General features: G+C 33.7%; 2 protein-coding genes and 1 long non-coding RNA gene across 3 annotated transcripts; 2 read left to right on the top strand and 1 right to left on the bottom strand.

The window, feature by feature from the left end:
• Positions 1–3,302: 3,302 nt before the first annotated feature.
• Positions 3,303–13,492, bottom strand: LOC134252406 (synaptogyrin-2-like). The gene is made up of 4 exons (XM_062734878.1): positions 13,312–13,492; positions 11,915–12,134; positions 7,962–8,119; positions 3,303–7,575 (listed from the first exon to the last, which is right to left on the bottom strand). Exons 1-4 carry the CDS (start codon positions 13,423–13,425, stop codon positions 7,375–7,377), a joined length of 693 nt encoding a protein of 230 aa, XP_062590862.1. The 5' UTR covers positions 13,426–13,492; the 3' UTR covers positions 3,303–7,374.
• Positions 13,493–13,723: 231 nt separating this feature from the next.
• On the top strand, positions 13,724–20,358 carry LOC134252423 (E3 ubiquitin-protein ligase ZNF598-like). The gene is made up of 6 exons (XM_062734900.1): positions 13,724–14,040; positions 15,163–15,399; positions 15,590–15,801; positions 16,166–16,389; positions 17,619–17,712; positions 18,044–20,358. The coding sequence occupies exons 1-6, from the start codon at positions 13,858–13,860 to the stop codon at positions 19,992–19,994; spliced, it is 2,901 nt and encodes a 966-aa protein (XP_062590884.1). The 5' UTR covers positions 13,724–13,857; the 3' UTR covers positions 19,995–20,358.
• Positions 20,359–20,627: 269 nt separating this feature from the next.
• Positions 20,628–21,589, top strand: LOC134252424 (uncharacterized). Its single transcript, XR_009988968.1, has 2 exons — positions 20,628–20,848; positions 20,880–21,589. It is a non-coding gene; the product is annotated as an uncharacterized LOC134252424 (long non-coding RNA).
• Positions 21,590–26,122: the final 4,533 nt, after the last annotated feature.

The raw sequence follows: 26,122 nt of genomic DNA, 5'->3' as shown, positions 1-26,122 counted from the left end.
AAATTGCACTTTGTATATAATCGCACATGTTTAAAAAGTTAAAATCATGCTAAGGAAGGCCTCGTTAAAATCTGGATAAAAATTTCTTCATTAATTAAAATGGGTAGGATCTGTGGCTGATTACTTTTTGAAGGCCTCGTATATGGTAAGCTGACACTTTGGCTTTTGTAAGTCAACTTCCAGATTTATGCAGCTGGAATATACCTGATCATCATTTTAGGTGGCAAAATAGTTGTAAGAACCTCATATTATGTCCCCTAGTGTTACAGCTGTTGACAGGATGTAAATGACTAGATGGTACATGTATGTCAATGTAGCCATTTACAATCCTGTACATCATGGTGGCTCGTGATGTCATCCGGCTGGACTGCAGGGTATCAAGATGGAGTTGATTGAGATTGGATGTTACGCTGCTCTCACTGCTGTAGTCGTCCATGATGTAACGTGTTGCACCACCTCTATCCTAATAATGTGGGTCTTGTTGATATGATCCCATACCCGGTACTGTAGAGGCATATTCCACCTGAGGTCTCACTAGTGTCTTATAGCTGGTTGCCTTGATGGACCGTGGGCAACAAGAAAGGTTACGACTGAGGAAAGCAGTGGTGTATGTCTTGTCGCGTTCCCTTGAGTTTTATATGGTCCTGGTAATGTTGTTACCAAAGTAAATGAGAAGATTATTCAATTGAGCTTGTTGTTATTTCATTACGACTTTTATACTTTGTTTTGGTTCGGTGAAATGCAAAGTTTGGCCATGGATGTACAAACGTTAGTCAAAAGATATGCCTTTTATTGGTGATGCGTATAATTGAGGCCAATTTCTCTGGGTTGAAGCTCATCAGCCACTCAGACTCCTATATTTTTAGATGGATCAAGTCTTACTGGAGAGTGATTGTGTCCTCCTCATTAGCTATCCTACGGTAAAGTAGACAATCATCAGCAAAGAGCCTTGCTGTTGGTTTGACTCGGGATGGTAGGTCATTGATGTCAACCAAGCACTGTGCCCTGGGTACTCCAGATGTTACAGGAGCAGCTGATGACATCTCTCCATCAACAACTACTTGTTGGCTTCTGTCGGCTAGGAAGCTTCTGATCCATTCCAGGGTTCATCCTCTCACACCATAGTGCTCCAGTTTGAGGGCTAATTTAATCGATGGTGGGGAACTTTATCAAAGGCTTTGCTGAAGTCAAGTAGGATTGCACCTACCTATTGGCGTTGGTCGAGGCTACTTCCTAGATCATGGATAGTTATTATCAGTTGACTTTCGCATGATCGCCTCTTCCTAAAACCATGTTGCTGGTCTGATAGGATGTTATTTCTCTCAAGGTGATTAATGACACGGTTATGGACTATATGCTCCAAGGTCTTACAGCATACAGATGTGAGAGACACTGGACGGTATTAGATGCTTTGGATTTGTCTCCTTTCTTGAATAATGGAGTGACATATGCTGTCTTCCAATCATCTGGGACTTTCCCTTGGTCTAAAGATGATTGGAATATCATGGTTAGTATAGGAGATACTGACGTTGCCATTGCTTTCAAAAATCTGGCTGATATGTTGTCTGGTCCACTAGCCTTGTTTGGGTTCAGGTTCTGCAATAGTTTGAGGACACCTTTTTCTGTGACTTTGATGTTATTTACCCCTTGGTAGGTTGATTGACCAAGGTCCGGTAGATTACTAAGTGACTCAGTATGGAAGACAGATGAAAACTGCTGATTCAAGATCTCTGCCTTATTCTTTGGACTGGAGTGAAGCAAACCCTCGTTCTGCCAAGGGGAGACACCTGAACTATCACAGCGCTTACTGTTGATGTACAAGTATAGCTTCTTGCTGGAATGGCCCTCCTCTCCTAACATTTTGTTAATATATTTGAGGTATAATTTCTACAGTCTTTCCTGTTGGTACTCTGGGCCTCACGATATTTTCTCCAATCATTCAGGGTGTTTGTTATGCGGACCCTCCTATGTGCACGTCGTTTCCTTCTACTGAGTCTCCGGATGTTTCTAACACACCATGGTTGAATGAAACGACTTGAAGTGAACTTTGATGGTACGTGTGCATTAATGGAATGAGTGCAGATGTTCTTAGTCATTCCACGTCACATCTAGTGGTGCAGTGTTGATGGAATGTTGCTGAAATTTGACCAGATTCTCCGTAAAATCAGAACTAATAGACTCGGTGTCTGCTTTGGACCAAAGATATACGAGTCTCCTCACTGGACGGCGTCGATGTGGCGTAGTGTTGATGTCAATCAATACTATGTCATGATCACTAAGTCCTGGAATTGGACTTCCTTTATTAAGATTGATTGATTGATTGAATATTTTTAACGCCGAGTCGGCGATTTTTCAGCCATGTTTCGGCGGTCTTTATTAAGAAGGGATGGTCTATTTGTTGCAAAGATGCCAAGGATGTTATTACCACATGTTGGGAAGTCGATGACTTGCTGACATCTAAGATCCCTAAAGTTGTCTATAAACTGTTGACTGATGGTAGTTGGATAGTTATATCCCTCAACTGAATCACATGCCCAGTTGATATCAGGAAGATTTGCGTACCCGCCAATCCATAGTGTGTGATCCAGATGTTTACGATGTAACTCCTTTAGGGTGGAACACATTTTTTTGTAGTCCACATCATTGTTTGTGGGTCTATAAATGCTGCACACAATGAAGGGTTTGTTGTTATCCTTAGAAGGGATTGATGCAGCAACCATTTCTGTGGGTGTATCTAACACGATCTCTGAGGCATCTATATTAGCCTTAGTAATGATGGCTACTCCACCATGAGAGCTGTTTGGACCGTCTTTCCTAGCAGCAAAAACATAGTTATCAGGAAGGACCTCTCTCTCGTAGATGGTTGAGCCATGTCTCATTGGCCAAGATGATGTCAGGGTCAGTGTCCTCCAGCATGCTCCAGAACGCCTCACGATTGGGTCTACTACTCTGGAAGTTTATAGATAATATTCTTGCCTTGTTATTGTCTAGTGGCTTTTTGAATTGCTCTTGTATTGGAGAAGATGCGAGAATAGGATGACAAAAAAATGAAGTGTTTGGTAGTACGTGATGGTGTCGATGATGTACAGTATCAATTCTTAAAGATGAATTGAAATCTTCAAAAAGACTGGTGTGGAAATTAGGAAGGCCACATTGACAGTAGTACCAGCTTATTGTCAAGTTCAGTAATGGTTTAACCCTTTAATCGTGAGATCACTTAACTGTACAGCATAATTCTCGTACACATATAAAATCTTAATGAAGACTTTATTTCATATCTAATGATAATAACATACAAAGAATGATTTTATGATATTTTACTGCAGTAACATAAATCTAGTACATGCCTTGTATATATTCTGGTTCATATTATGCAACAGAAAGTACTAGTAACATAAAATAAGATTTTTGACAAAATGTGCAATATTTGGTAAAGACTTTTGTAGGACATTTCCTGTTGACAATCAAGTGCACCAAAAAGAAATGCATGTACACTCAACTTACAATCACTGTAATTTTTCAAAACTTGTATCTGAGAAGATCACTTAACTGTTCAACATTTATTTCACTAGAAATGTAATTAAAAAAAATTAGAATGGTTGGGGTACAATATAAAAGTTCTAATCATCTGCAAGTGTACAGATTAAATCTCCATATGTTTCATGCAATTTTACAAAAAGACATATTCAACCCTTACATGAGAAATTCAATTTCTTTCAGCTTATGATGTTTCTCCTCCAGAACCTCAGGCATTAAATATCATATTTAAAGTTGGGCAATGGACAGAAAAAAATCTTAAAACTTATCTAACATCTTTAACAAGCCAAAAAAAGAGGGAGATTGTCCAAATCTGAAAATCAAAGTTTGTGGGGATGGGGGTGTTTGGTTGTATCATTTACAATGAATTTTATTAATACTTTACAATTACTAAACTATGCTACAGCAAAAAGTTGTGGGGGGTTGTAACCAGTCTCTCAATGAACATTATCAAAAGTAAAAGGCTATGTTAAGGGGAAAGAAGGGAGAGGATTCACCCCCTCCCTAATACTACATGTCTGTACCCTATGTAAAATATTACTCACTAAACAATCACAAGTCTATAGTCTCTTTAACTACTACAGGTGATAACTCACATAAAAGCCAAAATGATAAAAATACACGTGACAAATAGAAAATGCATTTCGTTTCCAAAAATTTTCAAATTACCAAACATTAGCTACTGAACACAACACTTAATATTGTTAAATTAAATTTATGACTGGTTTTCTCTCGGGGACAGAAATCAATATTGTTCCTCTTTCTCATATTCAAGCACAGTTATTTTCAACAGATATTCTGAACTTTTAATATGAAGGGAAGTAACTCTTCAACAGAATTAAAATGTTTATCAATATTACCGCAAGTTTTAAATGTATTACAATAAGTTATGCATTTTGGATTTCACTATGTCAATAAACGCCTCTTAAATTGAGGTTAAAATATACAGTCAAACACATTTTGTATTAGGTACTTTATTCTACCAATAGATAACTATTGCATATATTCTAAAATAAATTAAATCTTACTTTTATATCTATAATTTTATATAATATTCATATGAGCAAATTTAATCTTCCACACAAAATTTTCCATAGTACCTTTTGTTATTAATAAAATGATCACATTCTATTCATATTCTTATAATATGTTCATATTTATTCTAACGATTTGTATTTTAATTTCCTCTTTTGCATGAAATTTGGTTTTAAGCTTTAGATAAAAAGAAAATACTAGTAGATGTATCAAAAGTAGTTTCCTTTCTTGAATTATTCCCACACAAATGTATAGAGACATAATGTATCATCAAATTTCCTCCCGTTTCATACAAAAAAAAAACAAAAACAAAAAATAAGCACTGCAGCATCCTGGATTGAAATACATACATATACATGTATCAAATTTTAAATATTAGAAACCACAACCAATGCAGTAAAAAGGAATGAAAGTGTATATGAATTAACTACAATGAAGAGAAAAACTGTAAAGAAATACACCCCTCAACTATTATACAAAAAAAAATTATATTCACGCTTATAAACCCTTTCACACCATCTAAACATCTCAAGTAATACACATAAACAAAAGTATAAACAAAGTATACAGAACAAAGTCGAGAATGCTTTTTCATTATTCCAGCATCAGAGAACTAATGTTTATTATACTACCTATACAGTGAAATCTTTCTCCAAAATCTGTATCAATGCATTGTTCAAGTCAGAAAACCACCAATTCTGTAAATACTCAACATTCTCCTTTTTTCCTCCAAAGGAAGGCCACGGTTCCAAATTTAAATCGAATCATTGTTAACACAGTAACACAGACAGAAGAGAATTCTAAAGATTACTAGACTTGATAGTAATTCTGTAGTATTGCAACAGAGTTGATAGTCATATATTGCAAATATGATATACATTGTGCAATGACTTTTATTAATGAGGAAAAAAGCAGTAAACAATAAAAAGATACATGATATAGTAATATTCATATAAATTTTAAATTGAAAATATTTTTGCCTTACATGAATTGATTATGCTATATTCTTGACCAATATACATGTATGAATGTTTTCCATTCCTTATTTAAGCATTTGATTTATTAAAGTCTTACATTGAGACATTAAATTTCAAATGATCAGGATTGAGCACTGCATGGTAAAATGTTACATCTCTCCCATTTTTTTTTTCCAAAAATCAAATAATTTTGATAAAATGGGTACCTCTTTCATCAAAAAAGCCAGTTACTGTAAATGCTTAATCAACTGTTTACATAAACAACTATTTGTTTGGATTCTGTTTCATTTTTGTTTTCAGTCATTCCTAACATGTAATATATGGAAATTTATGCAAGGAAATGAAAGCACAGAATGGAATGTAAAGTATATCTAATCTACACAACATAACATACATATATAAAACAGCACCTACGCTGTTTACGGATTTCTATAAATTAAACCATATTGGTATACATCATAATAAACATTTTAAATACACAATATCAAACATTTTCACAGAAAAATGAATGCTCAGGACTTCCAAAATTATTCCAAATAACATTATCTGTTCATGAGCACGGTGTGCCACTTATTTTATATTCCCCATATCAAAGTTACTGTGACCCCCTTTTGATTCGATGGTCTGTCTTGTGATACATTGCTTAATGAGGAAGAAATTATTGTCCATGCATGCCAAAGAAACTACAGTGATAAGGCCTATATGACCCCAACTGGAATTTAACTTCAATATACTCTCAAAGGGTTCAATCCACTTTGATGCAAATTCAATTTTTTGTCCAGCAAAATGATAAATTTACAACAACATATTTCTGCTGTAAAGAACTTAATTTAGTTATAAAAGCAGATTTCTGCCCAAATTCAATTCGTATTTGGAAAATCCATTGAAATGTGCATATATATACATGTATACTTTATTTATAAAAAAATCTTAAATAAAACAGTTTTCTTTCAAATTCTTTCAAGTGGTGAGTTAGATTTTTTCCTATCAAACTTTGATTTGAGGATCACATATTGGCGAATACGGATTATAGTCCTTTGCTACACCCAAGTCACTGTTAAATTTTCTTCAATATATAATGGTCATTCCCCTTCCCAAATACATGTATCTTCAGGGGTAGAAAAGGGAATATTATTTTGTAGTACTGGCCTATGAATTACAACAATTACACAGATATTAAAGAATATTTCATCCTTGAATGTTATATTGTAATGCAAAGACACTGCATGTTCTGTTCTACATTTCTTATACTCTATTCACCAATAAAATGTAAAGAATTGAAAATGCTTTATTTTTTTTTGGCATTTCAATAATTAATACAATTAGAGCTTACATCATATTATATAATTTACCACAATCAACAATAATAAAATTTGTCTTCTCTCACAGTTTTTTTTTTGGGGGGGGGGGGGCATTAACCCATATTGTATACATGTAACATAAATGTCCCTTGAAAGTGCCTTATTAATCAAAGATATGTTGATAAAAAATGCTTACTTTAACAATAAATAAGTGAGCTTCTAGTGAGATCCAGAAAACAAAATTACACACCCATTAATTATCCAAAGTGCTAAAACATGAAATGACATCAGATATGCCAAAAACATCTTTTTCCAACTCATCTCAATTACACAGCATAATCCTAACATACTTATGCTCCACACATCTAAAACATACAAGAAGACTGTAAAATGAAAAATTCTCACATAAAAAGCAGTAATAACTTATCTACTCCTATCAACATGTAACTCCTCTACACTAACTTATACATCAGACTTATAGGTACACATTTGTCCTTTGAAGATTTTGTTGGATAATCTCTAAATTAATATGTAGGGGTCTGTTGGAAGTTTGGAGCCTCTTTCTGGGAGGTGAAGGGAGGCTGTTGATAGGGGTCGCCCGTCTCACTACCAGGGAAGGAGGAGTAAGGAGAAGACTGGGTCTGATCATCGTAACCACTTCTCGGGGCAAAGGCGTCCTCAAATCCCTCACGATAACGACGAACAGCAAAGAAAGTTATACCTCCCTGTATTTAAGAAAAAATAATTTACATTCCAGATGGCATTTTCTTTAATTTAGTAAACAAAGTGCTTAAATAAATTAGCGATTTTAAATATACAACAAATCATAAATTTAACTTTATAACCTAAAATTGTTCTATAACTAAGAAATATCATTATTCACAAAATTCAGGAAGGAAAGACTTGCCACTGAAGAAAGAGATAAAAAATAATCATTGTTTTTATATTTTAATCAATGGAAACTGTTTCATCCACAAATTATTTCCTTATTCAGCAAACACTAGATTATGAATGAAAACAGACTAAAAGACTGGATAAAAGGAAAGCTCACAGTATAATGTTTCTTCCTGCTTTTTAAATTAACTGACTGAAAATGACTCAGTACTCATACCCAAGTTATAATAGAGAAGAAGGAAAAAGCTATTGCCGCCTGGATATTGTTTTTGCCATGGTCATGAGGAGCTACATATGAATGGTTGTTTCCATCTGATTTTCTCCAGGCATCTGTCATGTAGCAGAATCCAACAAACCACAGGAAAGTCCACAGTCCTAAAAATCATCATCAATATTAAACATTCCTTTTCAAGAAATTGAAATGTAAAATTCATAGCTCAGAAATGATTTTTTTTTTAACTAAAGAAACTCAGCTATTACTAGGACAAAATAAACATCTCATCACATTCAAGATCAAATATGTGCAATAAGTATAAATGAGCAGGCTATCTGAAAATGATCAAAATCCATTTCTGTTTATTCAGTCATTGGCTTTCCCACATCAAAACATTTTCCTATACAAAGTAAAACCTAATCCATAACTTGCTCTCTATTAACTGGACTTTGGGTGTTAATGCAAAGAGTATCAACATTGATCTGAAGACCATGCCAGAGGCTATTGATTTTTCTCTTCAGTATAAGGAGGATCCTTGGAGCTTCTGGAAAATGTTTTTGCTGCCCTGCATCCTTGTCAATAAGTGTTACACCACAGAGAAGTCCTTATAGGAGAAGTGAAGGCAAATTTCTAAGCTCTGACCCCAATCAATGATTCTATGGGTGTATCTGACAGTGATGTATTCATAGAAAAGTCTGTTGATGCATTGGTTTCCTTGTTGGCATGTTGGTTCCCATATATGTACATTTCATTTAATGCAACATGTATATTCATTGTTTTTTTTAATTCAGCACAAAGCTAAAACATAATTACAAACTTGCTGTACAGTAGAACTCACAATGAGCCACTGAAATTCAGATAAGTGGAGTTAAGAGAATCATCTACAGTTCAGTGTATCTTGAAATAATCTTGATAAGGTACAATGAATGAGCACATCGAATATATGTGAGTTAAATAATATCTTGTAAAATAGTAAATAAATCAATTTTATTGAAAAATAATGTAAATATGAACATGATGAAGCTGAATTTCCAGCAAATGTTTATTCATCAGGTTTGAGTACGTAGTATTTCTTTTTCAAAAATAGACAAACAAGATGTGTTTGTGAAACATTGATGCCCCTGTATGGCATTTTATGACGAAGGTTAAAATTTCTCAAACATAAGTCAAACTCCAACATCAAAGATGTCACCCAGAGAAACCCAGAGAAAGGACTAAATTGTGTAAATAGATATACCTGGTAATATTGATAAACATGAAAGCCCAAGCACCAACTATTCAAAAGTTATGGTCAAGGTTAATGTTTTCAAAAGGTGGGTCAAACTCCAAGCTCAAGGTCATAGGGTTCAAAATTAAAGGTACACAAGGGAAGAACTTGTCAAAAGAAATACATACATGTACAGGCAAAATATAACAGCCCTAGCACAAACTGTTCAAATGTTATGACAAAGATTATTGTGTTTCAAAAGTAGGTCAAACTCTGAGGTCAAAATGTCAAGATTGTTGGTTCTACACGAAGGTCTTGTCATAATTAAGAAATACATCAATCTGTGAAATTTGAAAGCTTTAATACCAACTGTTCAAATGTTAGGGCTACAGGTTGAAGTTTTTTAAAAGTGGATCAAAAGCTAAGGTCAAGGTCAAAAATATTCATACCCATGGAATTGTCTTGTCACAATGTATAAATATGTGAAATATGAAAGCCCTAGCTGGCACCAACTGTTCAAAAGTTATGGCCGAGGTTAAAAAGTAATTTCTGCAATAGTGGGTAAAACTCCAAGGCCAAGGTCAAGAGGTTAAATATATTTGTACCCAACAAAAGGTCTTCTCACAAGGAATACACATGTAAAATAAAACCATAGCTCCATCCACTCCAAAGTTATGGGGAAGGTTAATGTTTTTGCAGGCAAACAAACAGACAGGGCAAAATCTATATACTCCCCACTCTTCAATTACGGGAGCATAAATATATTAAATATCATTTCATCTTTGATATTGAAGTGGAATGGAATTATTTAAGCTGTTTTTATAAATGAAAGCCTTTTATTGATAGAGCTAGACTGTATCATATGATAATGACCTGGGAGATAACGGATTATGATTAAAAAGCTGATCAAAACCTTTCAAAATTGTAGGTAAGTCATGGTTAGAGTTAGATGCTTCAAAGTAAAGCACAGTCAGTCAGTCAAGCAGTATAGAAAAATAAATAATATTGATAAACAAAATTATGCATCTAAAACAATTGTTTGCATTATAAATTTCAAATTATACAGAAATGTTATTTTTAATGAGTGCACTGATATTGGCCATAGTGTGAAATGCATATGGACAGTATTTTTTGAGAATCTCAAGATGCTACAAAATGTTTTTGACGTTAACGTTACAATGCTGTTGAGTTTGCTATTTTTATACATCATAATACCGTATAGCTGGTTATTTCAGTGGGGTGCTAATTTTGGCATTTGGATGATAATCCGCTAAAATTTTCATCTCTAAAATAGTCAGTACTCTTTTTAGTGTCCATCTGGAAAGAGCTGAAAGCCTGTGTCCACTTAAATAAATTACGCTAAAATTATTGGCATACCTTTGAGCAGACAAAACACTAAATTTTTTTTACAACCGTCAAGTATACGGTATATTCATTTCAAATCTCTTGAATATTGTATAATTAACATTGACATGGTCCACGAACTTTCCAATCAACCTTCATATATACAACAAGAGGCCCAGGGGCCACAGCGCTCACCTGAGCACATTGGCTAGGAAAAAGCACATATCAGATCAGAACTGAAAGTTTACTGAAGGGGGGGGGGGGGGGGGCTTGAATTTTAACCCCCATGGGGTCATGATTTGAACAAACTAGAATCTACACTACCTGAGGATGATTCCATATAAATATCACTAACCATGGCTTTGAAGTACTTGAAAAGAAGATTTTAAAAGGTTTCCCTATACATCCCTATGTAAAACTTTGGTCGGCCATTTTGGCCCCAACCTAGCCCAGGGGGTCATGATTTGAACAAACTTGAATCTACACTACCTGAGGATGATTCCACATGAGTTTCATCTTTCCTGACCCTGTGGTTCTTGAGAAGAAGATTTTTAAAGATTTTTGCTATATATTCCAATGTAAAACTTTGGTCTGCCATTTTGGCCCCACCCTACCCCCGGGGGTCATAATTTGAACAAACTTGAATCTACACTACCTGAGGATGATTCCACTTGAGTTTCATCTTTCCTAGCCCAGTGGTTCTTAAGAAGAAGATTTTTAAAGATTTTTCCTATATATTCCTATGTAAAATTTTGGTCGTCCATTTTGGCCCCACCCTTGCCCCAAGGGTCATGATTTGTAAAAATTTGAATCTACACTACCTGAGGATGATTCCATATGAGTTTCATCTTTCCTGGCTCAGTGGTTCTTGAGAAGAAGATTTTTTTTAAATGCCATTATTTTTTTTCTCTAATTCATAATTATCTCCCCTTGGAAAAGGGTGTGGCCCTTCATTTGAACAAAGTTGAATCCCCTTCACCTAAGGATACTTTGTGGCAAGTTTGGTTGATATTGGCCCAATGGTTCTTGAGGAGAAGATGAAAATGTGAAAAGTTTACGACGATGATGACAACAACGACTACAACGACGACAGACAACGGACAAATTTTGATCAGAAAAGCTCACTTGAGCCTTCGGCTCAGGTGAGCTAAAAATTAATATGGACATTTTAATACCTTGCATTATGTATATTAAAATGATAATTTTTCTGATGACATGTTTGTACAAGCATAAAATATATTGGTACACCTTACAATAATACTGTGTGATTGCAATGAGATACATTTATCTTAAAAGATAACCTACTGAAAAAAAACATGCCATTCAAATTGCTGTCAAAATTCTACTCTCTGACCTAGATATAATTATATCTGATAATTTCTTTCCTGGTTATAAAGTTACTTACCAGAGATAGCCATATCAGCGAGGACAACATATTTTCGATACTGCACACTGCTGATGTTTTCAAATACAGCATCAAGAACTAAAAATCCTAAACAGAGTAGAAAAGCAATGATTCCAATTCCTGTTCCATAACCACATGCATTAGGGTCATCATTCATTTGACAGTGGCCTGCATACCACCCCTCAGCTAATATACACCCAAACACGATGATTGAAAACAGCTGAAATAGAAACCATAAAATATTGTAAATATTAACAAAAAATAGTTTCTTTAATTTTCCTTGTGTTTTCAATTGCTTGTTTAAAAAATAGTATAGTTAGGTATAAACATGATAAAAAAAAGACTAGCTATCACTAGTTTTACTTGCACAGCTAGACTGTAACATGCATTTGTTGTGCAAAAAAAAATCTAGATGACAGTCATGACACTCAAGGGAATTTCCCCACCTATATAAAACTTAAAAGATGTGATCTCCCGGTTATTTTGGTACTCATCCTAAACTCCCAATTAGGAGAGGAACCCCAGATCCCCTTTGACTTTCCAAAATGTCCCCTTCTATTTCAATTCTTCTATAGGGACAATCCTGTTATACTAATGATATAAATTTAATTCACTTAATGACTTATTAAACCTCAGTGAAAACCAATGTTTTTGCATGTTGTACAGGTCAAGTTTGAACCCACCACTGAAGAGACTAGAAGTTCCAATGGTTCAAATATTTATGCATTGCAAGTTTTGCAGCTCTCCGTGTGTATATGCTGTATTAATTTAAATTAACCGCTTGTAGTTGTACTGTGAAACATCTTACCATCTGACTTTAACCACAGAGCTTTCTACCATAAGGATGTACATTGACCTTGCCAATGTCAATGTCTACAACCAGTGTGTTAATAATTTAGTTATGATGACATGATAATCTTACATTATTTATCCAATCATGCAAGACCAAATCATGTGAGAGCATGTATTTTGCAATAGATTTTTTTTAATATAAAGTTTCCATGAAGAACACAATAGCACTTGTCTATTTATGTAACAAACATACTGGTGTCATTGTGTGGAATAATCAGAGAAGAAAAGATCACATGATTTTAATACTTTTTATCTAAAAATAGATTAAAAATCCTTGCAGAAAAAAAAAAACAGATCTAGTCCATGATAAAAATATTACTAACATCAATAATCTACAATTTATCACCTCGTTATTATAACTTTAAAATAATTTCTCTGTTAACATGGTTAAAACATTACTGACTAAAATTCATAACTCGCTCTTAGTCTAAATGGTAATTCTATCATCTGTTGACTGATTTTCGTTGATCGTAGAATGAAAAGGGAGATAATTTCATTTGATATTGACAATCTCTAAGAAGGTAACAATCGTCATTCGTTCATACCGTGCTTCCAAGCCTAAGTATAACTTGTGGTTTCTTTATAAACTGCACGGGATCAAAAGGAGCACCGGCCATTCCTGCCCCAAAGGCACCACTGGTACCACCTCCTGCAGACATGGTTTTATTTGTAGCAGAACATACACACACTCACGAGGAAATGACGTCAGGGTAATGTATTCATTGTACAGAGTTATCGTTCGTTCTGGAAACGAATATTTTTATAATTTTTTTTAAGGGGGGATATTCGTTTGATCCCTTTTTTTTAATTTAAAAAAATGACAAAAGTATCGGTCAAATGCATTGCATTAAAAAAGATAGAATATAAAATCACTACCTAGTCTAATCACTACCCACCTAAATTGGTGACGTAGAACGCATATTGCACCATCGGGCGGAAAGAGAGACTACTGAGTACTGTTACGTTACTGAAGCTATTTTTGTCTACTTTTGGTTATAAAATGCCATACACGTCACCAACAGGCACTACTTCAGTTTTAAGTTTGACAAAATCATAACAATTTTTATTACGTAACAACAAAACACAGATTAATGCCGAGCAGAGTGATGGATCCCATTTCAACTGACCACGATTTATGCCCTGTTTGCCACGAGGTAGTGCAGGTTTTTGCGATCGGTCATTGCGATCATCCGATATGTTACCGATGTTCAACCAGAATGCGTGTACTCTGTAACCACATGTATTGTCCTATTTGCAGGACTGATTTGAATCAGGTAAATTTTAAAGTCCATATAGATCACAATAATTATCAGTGTAAAACATAAAAGGAAAATTATATTTCTTCATTATTTTAGTTTCAGTTATATGAGACAAAAGTCAACTGGTCAAATATATATTGTTCAATATTATATATATTTTTAAAATTTACATAAAGCATAAAATAAATAAAAAAATAAAAATAACTCAGACTACATAGTCTATTAAATAGAGAAATATGTGCTTAATTTTTTTGGCATATATGATGATTATATATGTGCAAGACGTAATGTAGGCCAATCAGTATGTTGAATACTGCTTCAACTTTTGCTTTCACTTTTAATTCTTTTTCATCAGAGTTCAATACTTTTATCTATGTCGTAGACAAAATATTGAACTCTTTTCAAAGAAAATCAAAGTGGAAGCAAAAGGTAAAACAGTTTTCGGAAAACCTGCGTCATTTCATAACTTTGATAACTGACACGAAAAAGGAAGATGATATTTGCAAATTTCAACTTTAAGGGTTGGAATGCAAGATGGAGGATTAAACATTTGAATGAAAAATTAATGGCAAATGACAATTTTCTTTTAAAACTTGTTACCTAGGGTTAACCGTTTCCCCTTTTTATTTCTATAAATATATAAACTGTTTGAAAAACAATTAAGTCTTCTGTATATGTTAATAAGTCAGAGGCATAAACAGGTTATTTTCAAAAATAACTCATGACAAATGATTTCCTGGGAGGGGTTGGGGGTGGCAGAGGTCAAAATGAGAAATTTTTTGTTTGTCAAAAATTTTAAAGTAACTGTCAGGCATCACAAGTTACATGCTAAATTAAAGTGCCCCATACATTACTGTTACCGACAATTATTTAAATTCCAAAAGCAATATTGTTATTTTGTTTATATATTGAAATTAGTGGAAAGTGAAAAAAATAAGGGTTGTATAGCTAGAGCATGTAGAGTGAATACTAGTTATAAAAGAGATACAAATTCTTTCAATTCAATTTCTAGGTTTCTGAACAAAAAAATCAGAATATAAGAATATATTGAACAACTGAAAATCACTTGTGCAGTACAATGTGTATAACCAAGATGAACAAAATAAGATGTAATTATATTTATTTCTTTTTAAACAGGTTTACATGGTCCACAACAAAGTTAAATGTTCGGAAATTCCCCGACATGGCTACATCCCAAACAGAAAGTACAAAATATTTTTTGAAGACGGGCAGATTCAGAAAAAGTTTGAAAAGCTTAATGAATTCAGGTGTCCAAAATGCAAGATGTTAGAGAGAAATTTGAAAGCATTACAGCAGCATCTCTCAAAGAATCACACACTCTTTTTCTGTAGTTTGTGTGTGGACCATTTGAAGGTAAGATATTTTGGTTTCTAAAAAAGGTTTTATGAGACAGAAAATCATGTGTTATCAAATAAACAAATGTTGTGAATATTAAACAAACAGCAATCTTCAAATCTGTTCTGTAGTAAACATATGTTTTGAGTATTAGTTGTCACAAAATGACCAGTGCCTTCATGCAATATTTTCTGTAACATTTATACAGATTTTCCCATCTGAACGGAAGGTTTACAACCGTCAGGATCTGGCACAGCACCGTCGTCAAGGTGATAAAGACGACACCTCGTATAAGGGACATCCGCTCTGTCAATTCTGTGACGAACGCTACATGGATAATGATGAGCTCTTCAAACATCTGAGAAAAGACCATTATTATTGTCACTTTTGTGAAACAGATGGCAGCCATGATTACTACAGGTTTGATTGTTAATGAAAAAAAATATATTGTTGTAGATATCACACAGGTATTTACTTATTTAAAAAAGGCTAGACATAGATAGAGTGTATGATTAGTAAATCTGTTTGACGATATATGAAATCCACATATACATGTATTATATAGATACATGTATCACTTTGCTACATGATAGTGCTTCTTTTATGTAAGGATACTTTTTAAAATGTTGATATATGTGTGAGAATTAGGGATTAGACTTATACACTAAATATTTCTAAACTTGATACACTAAATATGTCTAAACTTCATACACTAATTGTGTCTAAACTTATGTGAAAAACAAATATGATAAAATGAATTAATCCTATCCTTCTAAATTTCCAGTGATTATGCAGACCTTAAAGACCATTTCCGAGCAAAGCACTTTCTGTGTGAGGAAGGGGATTGTGCCAATACCCAGTTCACTCACGCCTTCAGATCCAAAATAGACTTCCAAGCTCACCAGTCAAATAACCACTCAAGGACGTTGTCCAAGTCACAAGCAAAGCAAGCCAGGACGATAGAAGTGGATATCCAGCTGGCTCCCAGGAACAGGAGGAGAGATAAAGGTTGTAGTATTATAAAATCTAGGAACACCAAAATGTATATTATTTTGACTCAATTTAATTTAAATAAAACAGCTACCCTGTTAGATAAACCTTAAACACAACAAATGTGCATAAAAAAATTAATTTGCCATTTTTTCCTTGCATTGTTCATTTGCGTTATTTAACTTTTGAATGTCACAAATGGCTGTTATGACTGTTAAGCACACCAGTACAGAAGGGTGCTAAATTCACATTAAACGTGAACAAAATAAACAATTAAGAAGATGGAAAATTAGAGAATGTAAATATAAGCATTGAATTCATATTTTTGGATGTCGTCGGTTCTATAACACACCTGGCCGTGCCGACAAATTTATCATACCACACTAATACTCGGTATTCAGTTTCTCGGCACTGCCAGGTGTGTTATAGGACCGACAACATCCAAAAATATGAATTCAATGCTTAAATTTTTGCTGGAATTTTATCATATGGTTTAAATGAGAATATAATGGCATAAATTAAAATTGTCAATTTAAATTTAAAGTCTATAAAATCTGTAATTTTAAGTTGGAAGACCCATGTATTTTGACTTATTTAAAAAAAATTGTTTGTTTGCCCTTTTGTGTTCAACTGACTAAAAATGCTCAAACTCAAATTTTTTTAATTTTCAGGAAATGACAATTTTTTTTTATTTTTTCATTCCATCAACAACTATTTCGAGTGTTATAATACCTTTTATTTTTATGCTTCCCTTTGAAGAAGGGAGAAAATGTATTGCTTTTCTGCTGTGTGGGGGTCCACCAACAGTTTTCATTACAGAGGTTGCACATATACTGAACTGAAATTTGGTAAACAGATATCTTGGTAAGGTTCTGTTTTGGGTATGATTGAGCAATTTTTGACAGAGTTATGCCCCTTGGACTTAGAAAATTCTAATTATTTGCAGTGTCTGTTCAATTTCTTTGCATGTATGATGAGGGGAGAGGGCTAGTGTGTCGTAAACATCCAATTCTCTTGGTATATTTGGAACACTCAGCCATTGATATTGAAAATTTCGGGGAGGGGGGATTTTTTCCACTTACTTACTGACCCAACTTTTTTTTTTATCCAGAGATGGGAGGGGGCAAGCAAACATTACTTACAAGGTGGCGTTACAACAGTCTTACTATTCTAAAACATGTGCAGGCATATCCTACAGATAGAAAAAAGAAATATTTGATGATTATTATAATGTTTTCATTCACTAGGAGTCATAACTGCCAATGACTATGAAGATGCACCTGTACAAAGGGGTGGAGCCCAAGGGAGAGGACAAGGGAGATCAGTGAAGGATAGATTTAGGTAAGGAAAAAAGTTCTGATTTGTTTCTCTTATCTGCAGATAAAAAGATACAAGAAATACCAAGGTTAATAAATGTTACTGAACATATTTGCTTGAAATATTTATAATGAAATGAATATATGTGTTAAAAAATGAATGTGGATATGGAGAGAAACATATTTATTCTTAAGTGCAAATTTTCAACCTCTGGACCTTCTGCTTATCTGTTCTTTTTGTTTAATAGACAAGTCAATTCCTTTAAGAAATCCACCGGTTGAAAAAAAATATCATCGAATATTGATATTTTATAAAAAGACGTTACAGATTTCTAGGTATAGATTTTTGTTGACAGGGATGAGGACATGAATAGAGCAATCCAGGCTTCCTTGAGTGTCATGACAGAAGAGAAAATGAAGCAGTCTAAGGCAGTAGAGGAGGAGAGAAAGACACCCTCACCAGAACTGCTGCACGACACTGAACAGTTCCCCAGTCTAGGTAAAATAAAAGAAGAAGCGAAACCTCTGCGGTCTGATTCCCCTGCTAATGTAGACTCTGATTCAGAGAAAACAAGTAGCTCACTTGCACAAAGGTTAGCCAAGACCTCCAACCTATCTGTTCAGCATGGAGCAATGTCTGTGAATGATTTCCCATCTCTGTTAGTGAATCCGTCCAAACCAGACATCATGGTAAATGTTACAAAAGCTACAAAGCCTGTGCCAAATTCATACAGTGTAGTGTCAAAATCAGGACCTGTAGGAGAGGATTTTCCAAGTTTACCTTCAGGTAAATCAAAAAGAGCATCTTCTGCTACTATAAGCCAATGGGGCAAAAAACCTGCTTCTGGTGGAAAGAGCTTAAAAACTGAAACACCTCAACCTAGTCGTCCGCCATTAGAGGTTTTGATGAGTGATCCCTCTAGGAAAGGAGAAACTAAAAAAGAGAAACAAAGGAATCCAAGAAATCAAACGTTTACCTCAGACAATGACTTTCCTTCATTATCGTCAGTTGGAGTTGAGAATGCTAATACTGACTGGTTTAGGAATGTGACAGAGAATTCTAATAAGAAAATGAAAAAAGAGAAACCTATTGATTGGTTCGATATAAACAATGATTCAGATGAATTTAATATTGATAATATAAGTGGTGATAAGAATAATAAACAGTTAATTTCAGAGGCATATAAAGAGACCAAGAAAAAGAAAAAGACTAATAAAAAAACGAAAACGTCTACTAGTGCTACGAAGTTGGGAAGTGACAGTGTAATCAGCACTACTGCCTCACTGGATAATATAGCAACCTCATTGTTAGGAAACTCTGTATCAAGTTCACAAGACAAGAATGTTCAAAAGGTTAGTAAAGAAGCACCTGTTGTGAAGAAGGAAGTCACTACTTCAGAGAAAGCAAAAACCAAAACACCAATCCAAGATCCTATTGAACATGTTTCAGATCTTGCTACAGATCTAGTTTTGGAAGAAAAACCAGAGGAGGAATTTATCCCAGTAAGGCCTAATGAGAAGAAGTCAAGTAGATTAGATTCTTCAGATTTCCCTGCTTTGTCAGCTGTCAAAGGCCCTCCACCAGGCTTCAGTAAAGCCAAAAGTAAGCCTCCCCCAGGCTTTGACAACTCGCAGACCTCTATGTCCTTCCCCACCTCAGGGCTAGCTCCACCACCAGGGTTCCCATCTTCCTCTCTTGCAAATTCCAAAGATCTGAATTTGAAGAACTTGATGGATTCTTTTTCCAATGGTAGTGAGGTTCCCAGCACTGATAGTCCAGCTATGTTTATTGAGAGCTTTCAATATGAGGAACCCAAGGATTTCCAAGCTAGAAACAAGGCGCTAGTCATGAAAATCAAGGATGTGTTTCAAGACGATGAGGACAAGTTTACAAAATTCAAATCAAGTTCAAGTGATTTTAGAGGAGGAAATGTGTCTGCCATGGAATATTACAACAAGTGTAGTGAACTTATTGGGTCAGAAAACTTTGAGGAAATCTTCACAGAGCTATTAGTTTTGCTTCCAGACATAGAAAAACAGCAGGAGCTTCTAGAGGCACATAAAAAATGTTTGAAATCCAAAACCAGTTCTGAAAAAGTACTTAAAATCAGTGGCAAGAGTACAACTGCTCCATGGAAAAGCCAGACGGAGTTTGTTACTTGCACAACCTGTCGTCAAATTTTGCTACAAAAAGACTATAACCAACACGTAGGCATGCATAATATTGAAGCTGACTATCCATCCCTGGGCTCTAATGTTACCCCTTCACAAGGACCGGGAATGAGAGCTTGGATTAAGGCCAACTAGACAGACAAAGCTGGCTCATCTGATCGTCTATACCTCAAATTCAATGGCTGTAATTCTGAATGAAAATCACTGAAAGTTTTATGTGTTCTAGTATCTATTTTGTTATTGTTCCCCTATTCACAACCACTTTGAAATTCTTCATATTTGAATGTAAATTAATCTTCAGTAGCTTTTGCAAAGAATGACCTTTATATTTAGCATTCTCATGTTTCACCATTGCTGCTCTGTGCAATAAAAAATGTTTGAGAAAAAAATGCCACAGATTTTACCAAGATATATTGTACAAGGGAATGTTAAATCTCATTTACTACTGTCCATAGCTTAAATTTATTTGATTGATCATTTATCCCTCCTTACACTACACACACAAGGCAAAAAAAAATTAATTCCTTGGTTCTCAGGCCCTCCCTCATCTCTTCCAAGGGTGCCTCATTGACCCTTTTTATTGCTAAATCAATAAAATATAAACACCAAATCACCTCCCTCATCATTTTTTGAGGTTTTGTACAATGTAAAAAGCTGCCTCATCATGTTTTGGGTGCAGTAAAAAAGAAAAAAAAAATGCCTCCCTCCCTCATCATATTTCTTGAAAAAAGGCCTGAGAACCAAGTAATTAACTTTGCATGGCCCAAAAGCTCTGATTTTATGGTATTTTTAATTGATTTCTTGAGTTATTTTCCTTTAGATCTCAAATTTAAATTAAAACCTACAGTCTATTACTCAATTTGTAGTTGATTCAAACATTTTTATCATTTGAATATTCAAAGATAAACTGACACTGCATTTTTCCCCATTGAAAGAATTAAGTTTTAATTCTAATGTTCAATACTTTTTTTTCCTACTAGGAAGTAAATGTACTGGTACTTTTTAATGAAAATAAAAAAGATAAGTTCTTTATTTAGCCCTTAATTTTTTCAGTGTCCAAAAATGCATTTGGATTTAGTGTGTAGAGAGTCTTTTAAAGATGTAAACTATCACAATGGTTGTTTAGTGTCTTTCAATCTCCAAGTATTTTTTTTCTGTACATGTATTATTTAATTGAGTCGAAAGATGAATGTTTGAAAATCTAGATAAAATTTGATTGGTTATGGTATGCCCGTTATGTTAAATAAATATTATTTTGATTAATATCTTTATTCATTTTGAAGTGTGATTTTCATGTTTTTACCTTATTAAGGCTTATAATAGTGTCAGTATGTGTAAGTTCTGAAAAGCTTTATTGTACATCTTTCTCTTTCTTCACATTGTTTTTGTTTAATTTTATAGTCATTACCTTTGCAGAAAACAAAATTTAGACAGCCAAATTTTAACATTAATGATTATGTTGCGAAGTTATAAAGAAACATTTTATATTTCTCTTTAGCACCCATTATGTTTTTACATCATGGTGATATAGCAGTGAGCTTTAGTTTTACTTTATGCAGTATGCCCACAAAAGATATGATTAAATAGGAATGTAAGCACATACAAAGTATGCAGTACCATGTTCAATGTCATCCAATTTTTATATTGATTTAAAGAATACTAGTATGGATTATATCCCTTGAAAGTGAATCCTACAGAGCTTGTATTATTTATTAAAATTTTGAAAGATATACATAGAGTTTGTTATAAAAAAATAATTTGTAAGATGAATTGAAAAGATGGCAACGTGTGAAAGTATGTTAGTGTTATTTATTATATAAGCCTGTCTAATGACTATCTAGCTGACCCACTACTCAGTGTGTTGATAATTCGAGGTGTTGGTGACGTTTTGTGATAAAGCGTTGAACAATCTACAATTTTTCTTGCATAAAAATGTATTTTTTCTAAATGCTAAATGGGGAAAAGTTTTTGATTCATCTGAGCTGAAAGCCCTGGGGATCTTGATTGCCCAACGTACAGTATCCATCCACCTGTCTGTGTAATTCTTTTTACCTTTTTTTTTTAAAAGAACCGTTTGCAAGGTATTCTTTAAAAAAAACTTGTTTTCCTTGTCATATTTGCCTCAGATTGACAAAGAAATCCCCCAAAACTTAATTGCACACCCACAGGTTACCACCAGTACCAATTTTATTCCAAGAAGATTTATCTACTGAGTAAAATTTAAGAATAGTTCTGGAAACCATGTTTTTGTAAAAAATGAAAATTTCAAATTCTCATTGCTCATTTACTGGATACCTACAGATGACTACTGGTTAAAGTGTATGAGGAGTTCTTAGAAAAGGTTTCTCAACCCCTTTTGGGGTTAATTTTAAAAATATATTCCATGCACATCCACAGGACATAACAAATTGCTTATATGGAGAGATTGTGACAGAATGGGGGAATGGACAGACAGGCCAATAAAACAATATACCTAAACTTTCTAAAGAATGTGTGCATATATAAATCCTCCAGATCTATAACTTTTTCATGGAAAACAATTTTTCTTAAAGACCCTTTTTCCTTTAATACCACTTCCGACAACCTAAACTATTTAAAACGTCTATACCTCAGATCATGAAGTGACCTCATCACCGAAAAATTATGCAACCAGATCAAAATAATTGCATATCATACCTTTTTTTTTTCAAAGTGCATTATTTTGGCCGATATTAAGGTACTTCGATCCTCAACAAGGAAGGATAATTTATAATTTAATTCAAAAATTCTCAAAATGTAGCTTGAAAATTAAATCTTTTCATGCAACAATTTTCATTTCATACCTCCCAATGTGCTTCATATTTCTTTGAAGTTCTCAGAAAAGTCTTAAAAGTCGAAATTTTTACCCAATAAAAGAATTTTTAAAATAGAAATTGGGGTTCTTTTAATTTAATCATAGATACCAATGTTTATCAACATTATATGAAATATAGAAGTGATTTATACGTGGTGTTTTGCAATGAGAGGAAAATCTTTATATACTATGCATTGTAAAATGATCAAGGTAAGTATTTTAGTAAAAGAAACTAATTTAGAGTACTTTATCTGTATAAAAATTAATTGTACAATTTCTCCAAAAGCTTGGATACCTATGATTCTTATTTCTATAAAATGTGTTTGTCTATCAAAGAATTGGAAAATGCATAGTAGGTGTTTTATACACATTTCCTGAAAATTTATTCGAGATTTACTTATTTTCCTTATGTAAAATAAATATGATTAACTTTTAAGATGAAGTTTGAAGAATTATTCTGGGTAAACACATTAGCTGAGAATTCATAGATATTTTTGTGAGCATTTTTAATTAGTCCATGCCTGATTTTCAGAACGTGAGGATCCGAGTACCTTAACACACTTTGAAAAGAAATTTAATATTTTCTAAGTGTGTTAACTTGGTCCCAAATTTTACACGCTCTTTGATTTTTTTCAAAGTTTGTTGTAACAGTGCGGCAAAATCATACTTGCGGATATACATTTTAAAAAACCTGATCTCATATTTTATATAAATGTCTTATCATCCATTGAAATATACTTAGTGATGTTGTAAACATGTGACATAAACTTTAGGAATTTCGAATTAGCATTCTCATCCAATTTCAGACCAAAATATTATTTAAAATGTAAACCAGTTTCCCAGAACTCCTCTCGCGATTTATGTCAGATCTATGTTACAATCTCGTATTAAAAGATTGCGGGGCAATATGAAAACCATCTATCCTTCTGTATTCGACAATCCAAAAAGAATTAGATAGATTACATGATCAGCAAGTACTGGTCCCTGCTTACAAAGCAGGTAACAACATTGTCTTCGTTTGTAAGGCTCATTATTTAAATTGAATTTTAGAAGAACTTGGATATAATTCTACAACTGGTAATCCAACTTATACTCATAGTCCCCTTTCTAAGGAAGAAATTCTTCAAAATCATATGTCAGTTTTGAATATTTTTAATTTCCCAAAGAACCAAAATGAATTTGAACTACCATATGTATATTGGATTCCAAAACTTCTTAAGAATCCTTACAAACAAAGATACATAGCAAGTTCCAGTAAATGCTCAACTAAACCTCTTTCTTTACTCCTCACTAAGATATTAACAGTAGTGAAGGAGAAACTTCAAGACTACTGCCCAACAACATATTCAAGAAGTGGTGTAAATCAGATGTGGATACTTAAAAATTCCAAGGAACTTTTGGACAATTTGAAATGACAAGATTTCACCAAAATCAACAGCTTAAAATCTTACGACTTTTCAACTTTGTACACTACCATTCCCCACGATAAATTAAAGTCCAGCAGGCTTTTTGATATCACTGACAGCTGCTTTTTCAAAAAAAAAAAAGGAACTCATTTTTCTCACCTTGTCATTGGTCATTTGCAAAATTAATTTGTTAAAAACATTGTGATTGTACACACAAGTACTCTGTAGTTTACATAAAAAAGATGCTTGAGTTTCTGATTGACAATACATGTATCTATGTGGTTTTTGGAGACCAGGTCTTCGAACAATCTATTGGAATCCCCATGGGTTCCATTGTGCCCCATTACTACCAGACCTATTTTTGTATTCATATGAATCAGAATTTGTCCAAAATCTTATACATGAAAAGAAGAAAACACTTATTGTGGCCTTCAACTCGACATTTAGATATATCGAAGACGTTTGTCAATTAACAACACTTCCATTCTTATTTCGATACGATATATCACTGTGAGTTTAAGATAAAAGTTACCACAGAGGCTGACACATCTGTTTAATATTTGGATATTTTACTTGAAAATTTTATTGATGGTAATCTAACAACCAAGCTCTATAATAAACGTGACGACTTGAACTTTACAATCGTCAACTTCCCTTACTTACGCAGCAAGGTACCTTCATCACCCGCATACGGAGTTTTTATATCTTAGTTGATTGGCTACGCAAAAGCATGCTCTACGTATGAACAATTTCTAAAACGAGGTAAATTACTGACAAACAAGTTGATGAAACAGGAATATCAGCAGTCTCGTTTAATGGCATCATTTCGTAAGTTCTATGGTCGATATAATGTCCTTGTCAGCTGCAAATACAATTTATCATTAAGTAAAATGCTTACTTACGTTTTTTCAAACTAATTGTTAGTCCATTATTTATACACTAAATTGACGACGGATTTTCCCGTTATTTCCCGATCATGAAAAGAAGCACACGGCGGTTGTGACCGGTTGGCAGGGGATGCTCACTCCTCTATGGCACCTTAGTAAGATCATTTTTTGAGGTCCGTGTTTGCTCTGTGCCTATTTTGTATTATTTTATGGATTTTTTTTAATCTTGAATATTGTTCGTTTTCTCCATATGTTTCATGGTATATCAGTTGTTGATTTATATTTTGAAAATTATTTTGACTCATACAAATTTTTAAAATCAATGTTTTGGGGCAAAACAACATTTATTCTGTTTTATTTCTGACATCGCATATCTTTTTTCAGCATCAGTCACTAAATGACAATTAAATGGCCAAAGGAAAGTTAGGTTCTACATTCTAAATACATCATATTATCGTGGATGTCTTTCTTATCTTAAATATGTTTATTGATCAATTGTTAATTAGAAAATGCTTGGAAGGTGTTTTTATTTATTACATTTCTTTAAAACTTATTCGAGATTTCTTTAAGTTTCCCCATATAATATGATACACTCTAAGATTAAGTTTGAGAATTACCCCATTTAAATACATATTATCTTGAGAATTCAAAAATATTTTATGAGCTTTTTTAATCATTCATTGCTTGCCATGGTTTTACGAACCTGGGGATTGGACTACCTTACCTCAGTTTCAAAGTTCATGTATCTTACTGCCTTGCTTAATAGTCTAGTGAAACGATGTCATTTATTATTATCAATAACTAGTATCTATTGTCCTGTATTTTCAAAAGCGTAAGAATTGACGTAGAACAATTTTAATCGGACGTGATTTCCTCAACCTCCCTGTCTCATATCCCCAAGGAGTCTAATTTTACTGAACGAATGACGTCGACTTCGTATGAAGACAAGATGTCTTTGATTTCTGTTAATTAGTGCTTTTTTTCTGGACAGTATCTCCTCGTTCTGAATTTTATGTTGTATATGGACTAGGTGTGTTTTTGTTCCTCTGCAATATTTGATTACATTAATCGCCATCAATAAAATCGGTTTGCTTAATAATACAGTGAACTCATTTAGGTTTCAAAGTCGGTGATCTT

The sequence above is a fragment of the Saccostrea cucullata genome, unplaced genomic scaffold, assembly GCF_032062105.1.
Source record: "Saccostrea cucullata isolate Sc308-1 unplaced genomic scaffold, CSIRO_AGI_Scuc_v1 ctg45, whole genome shotgun sequence".
NCBI classification, from domain to species: Eukaryota; Metazoa; Mollusca; class Bivalvia; order Ostreida; family Ostreidae; genus Saccostrea; species Saccostrea cuccullata.
Note: the sequence above shows the minus strand (reverse complement) of the source record. Positions and strands in the feature narration are given on the sequence as shown.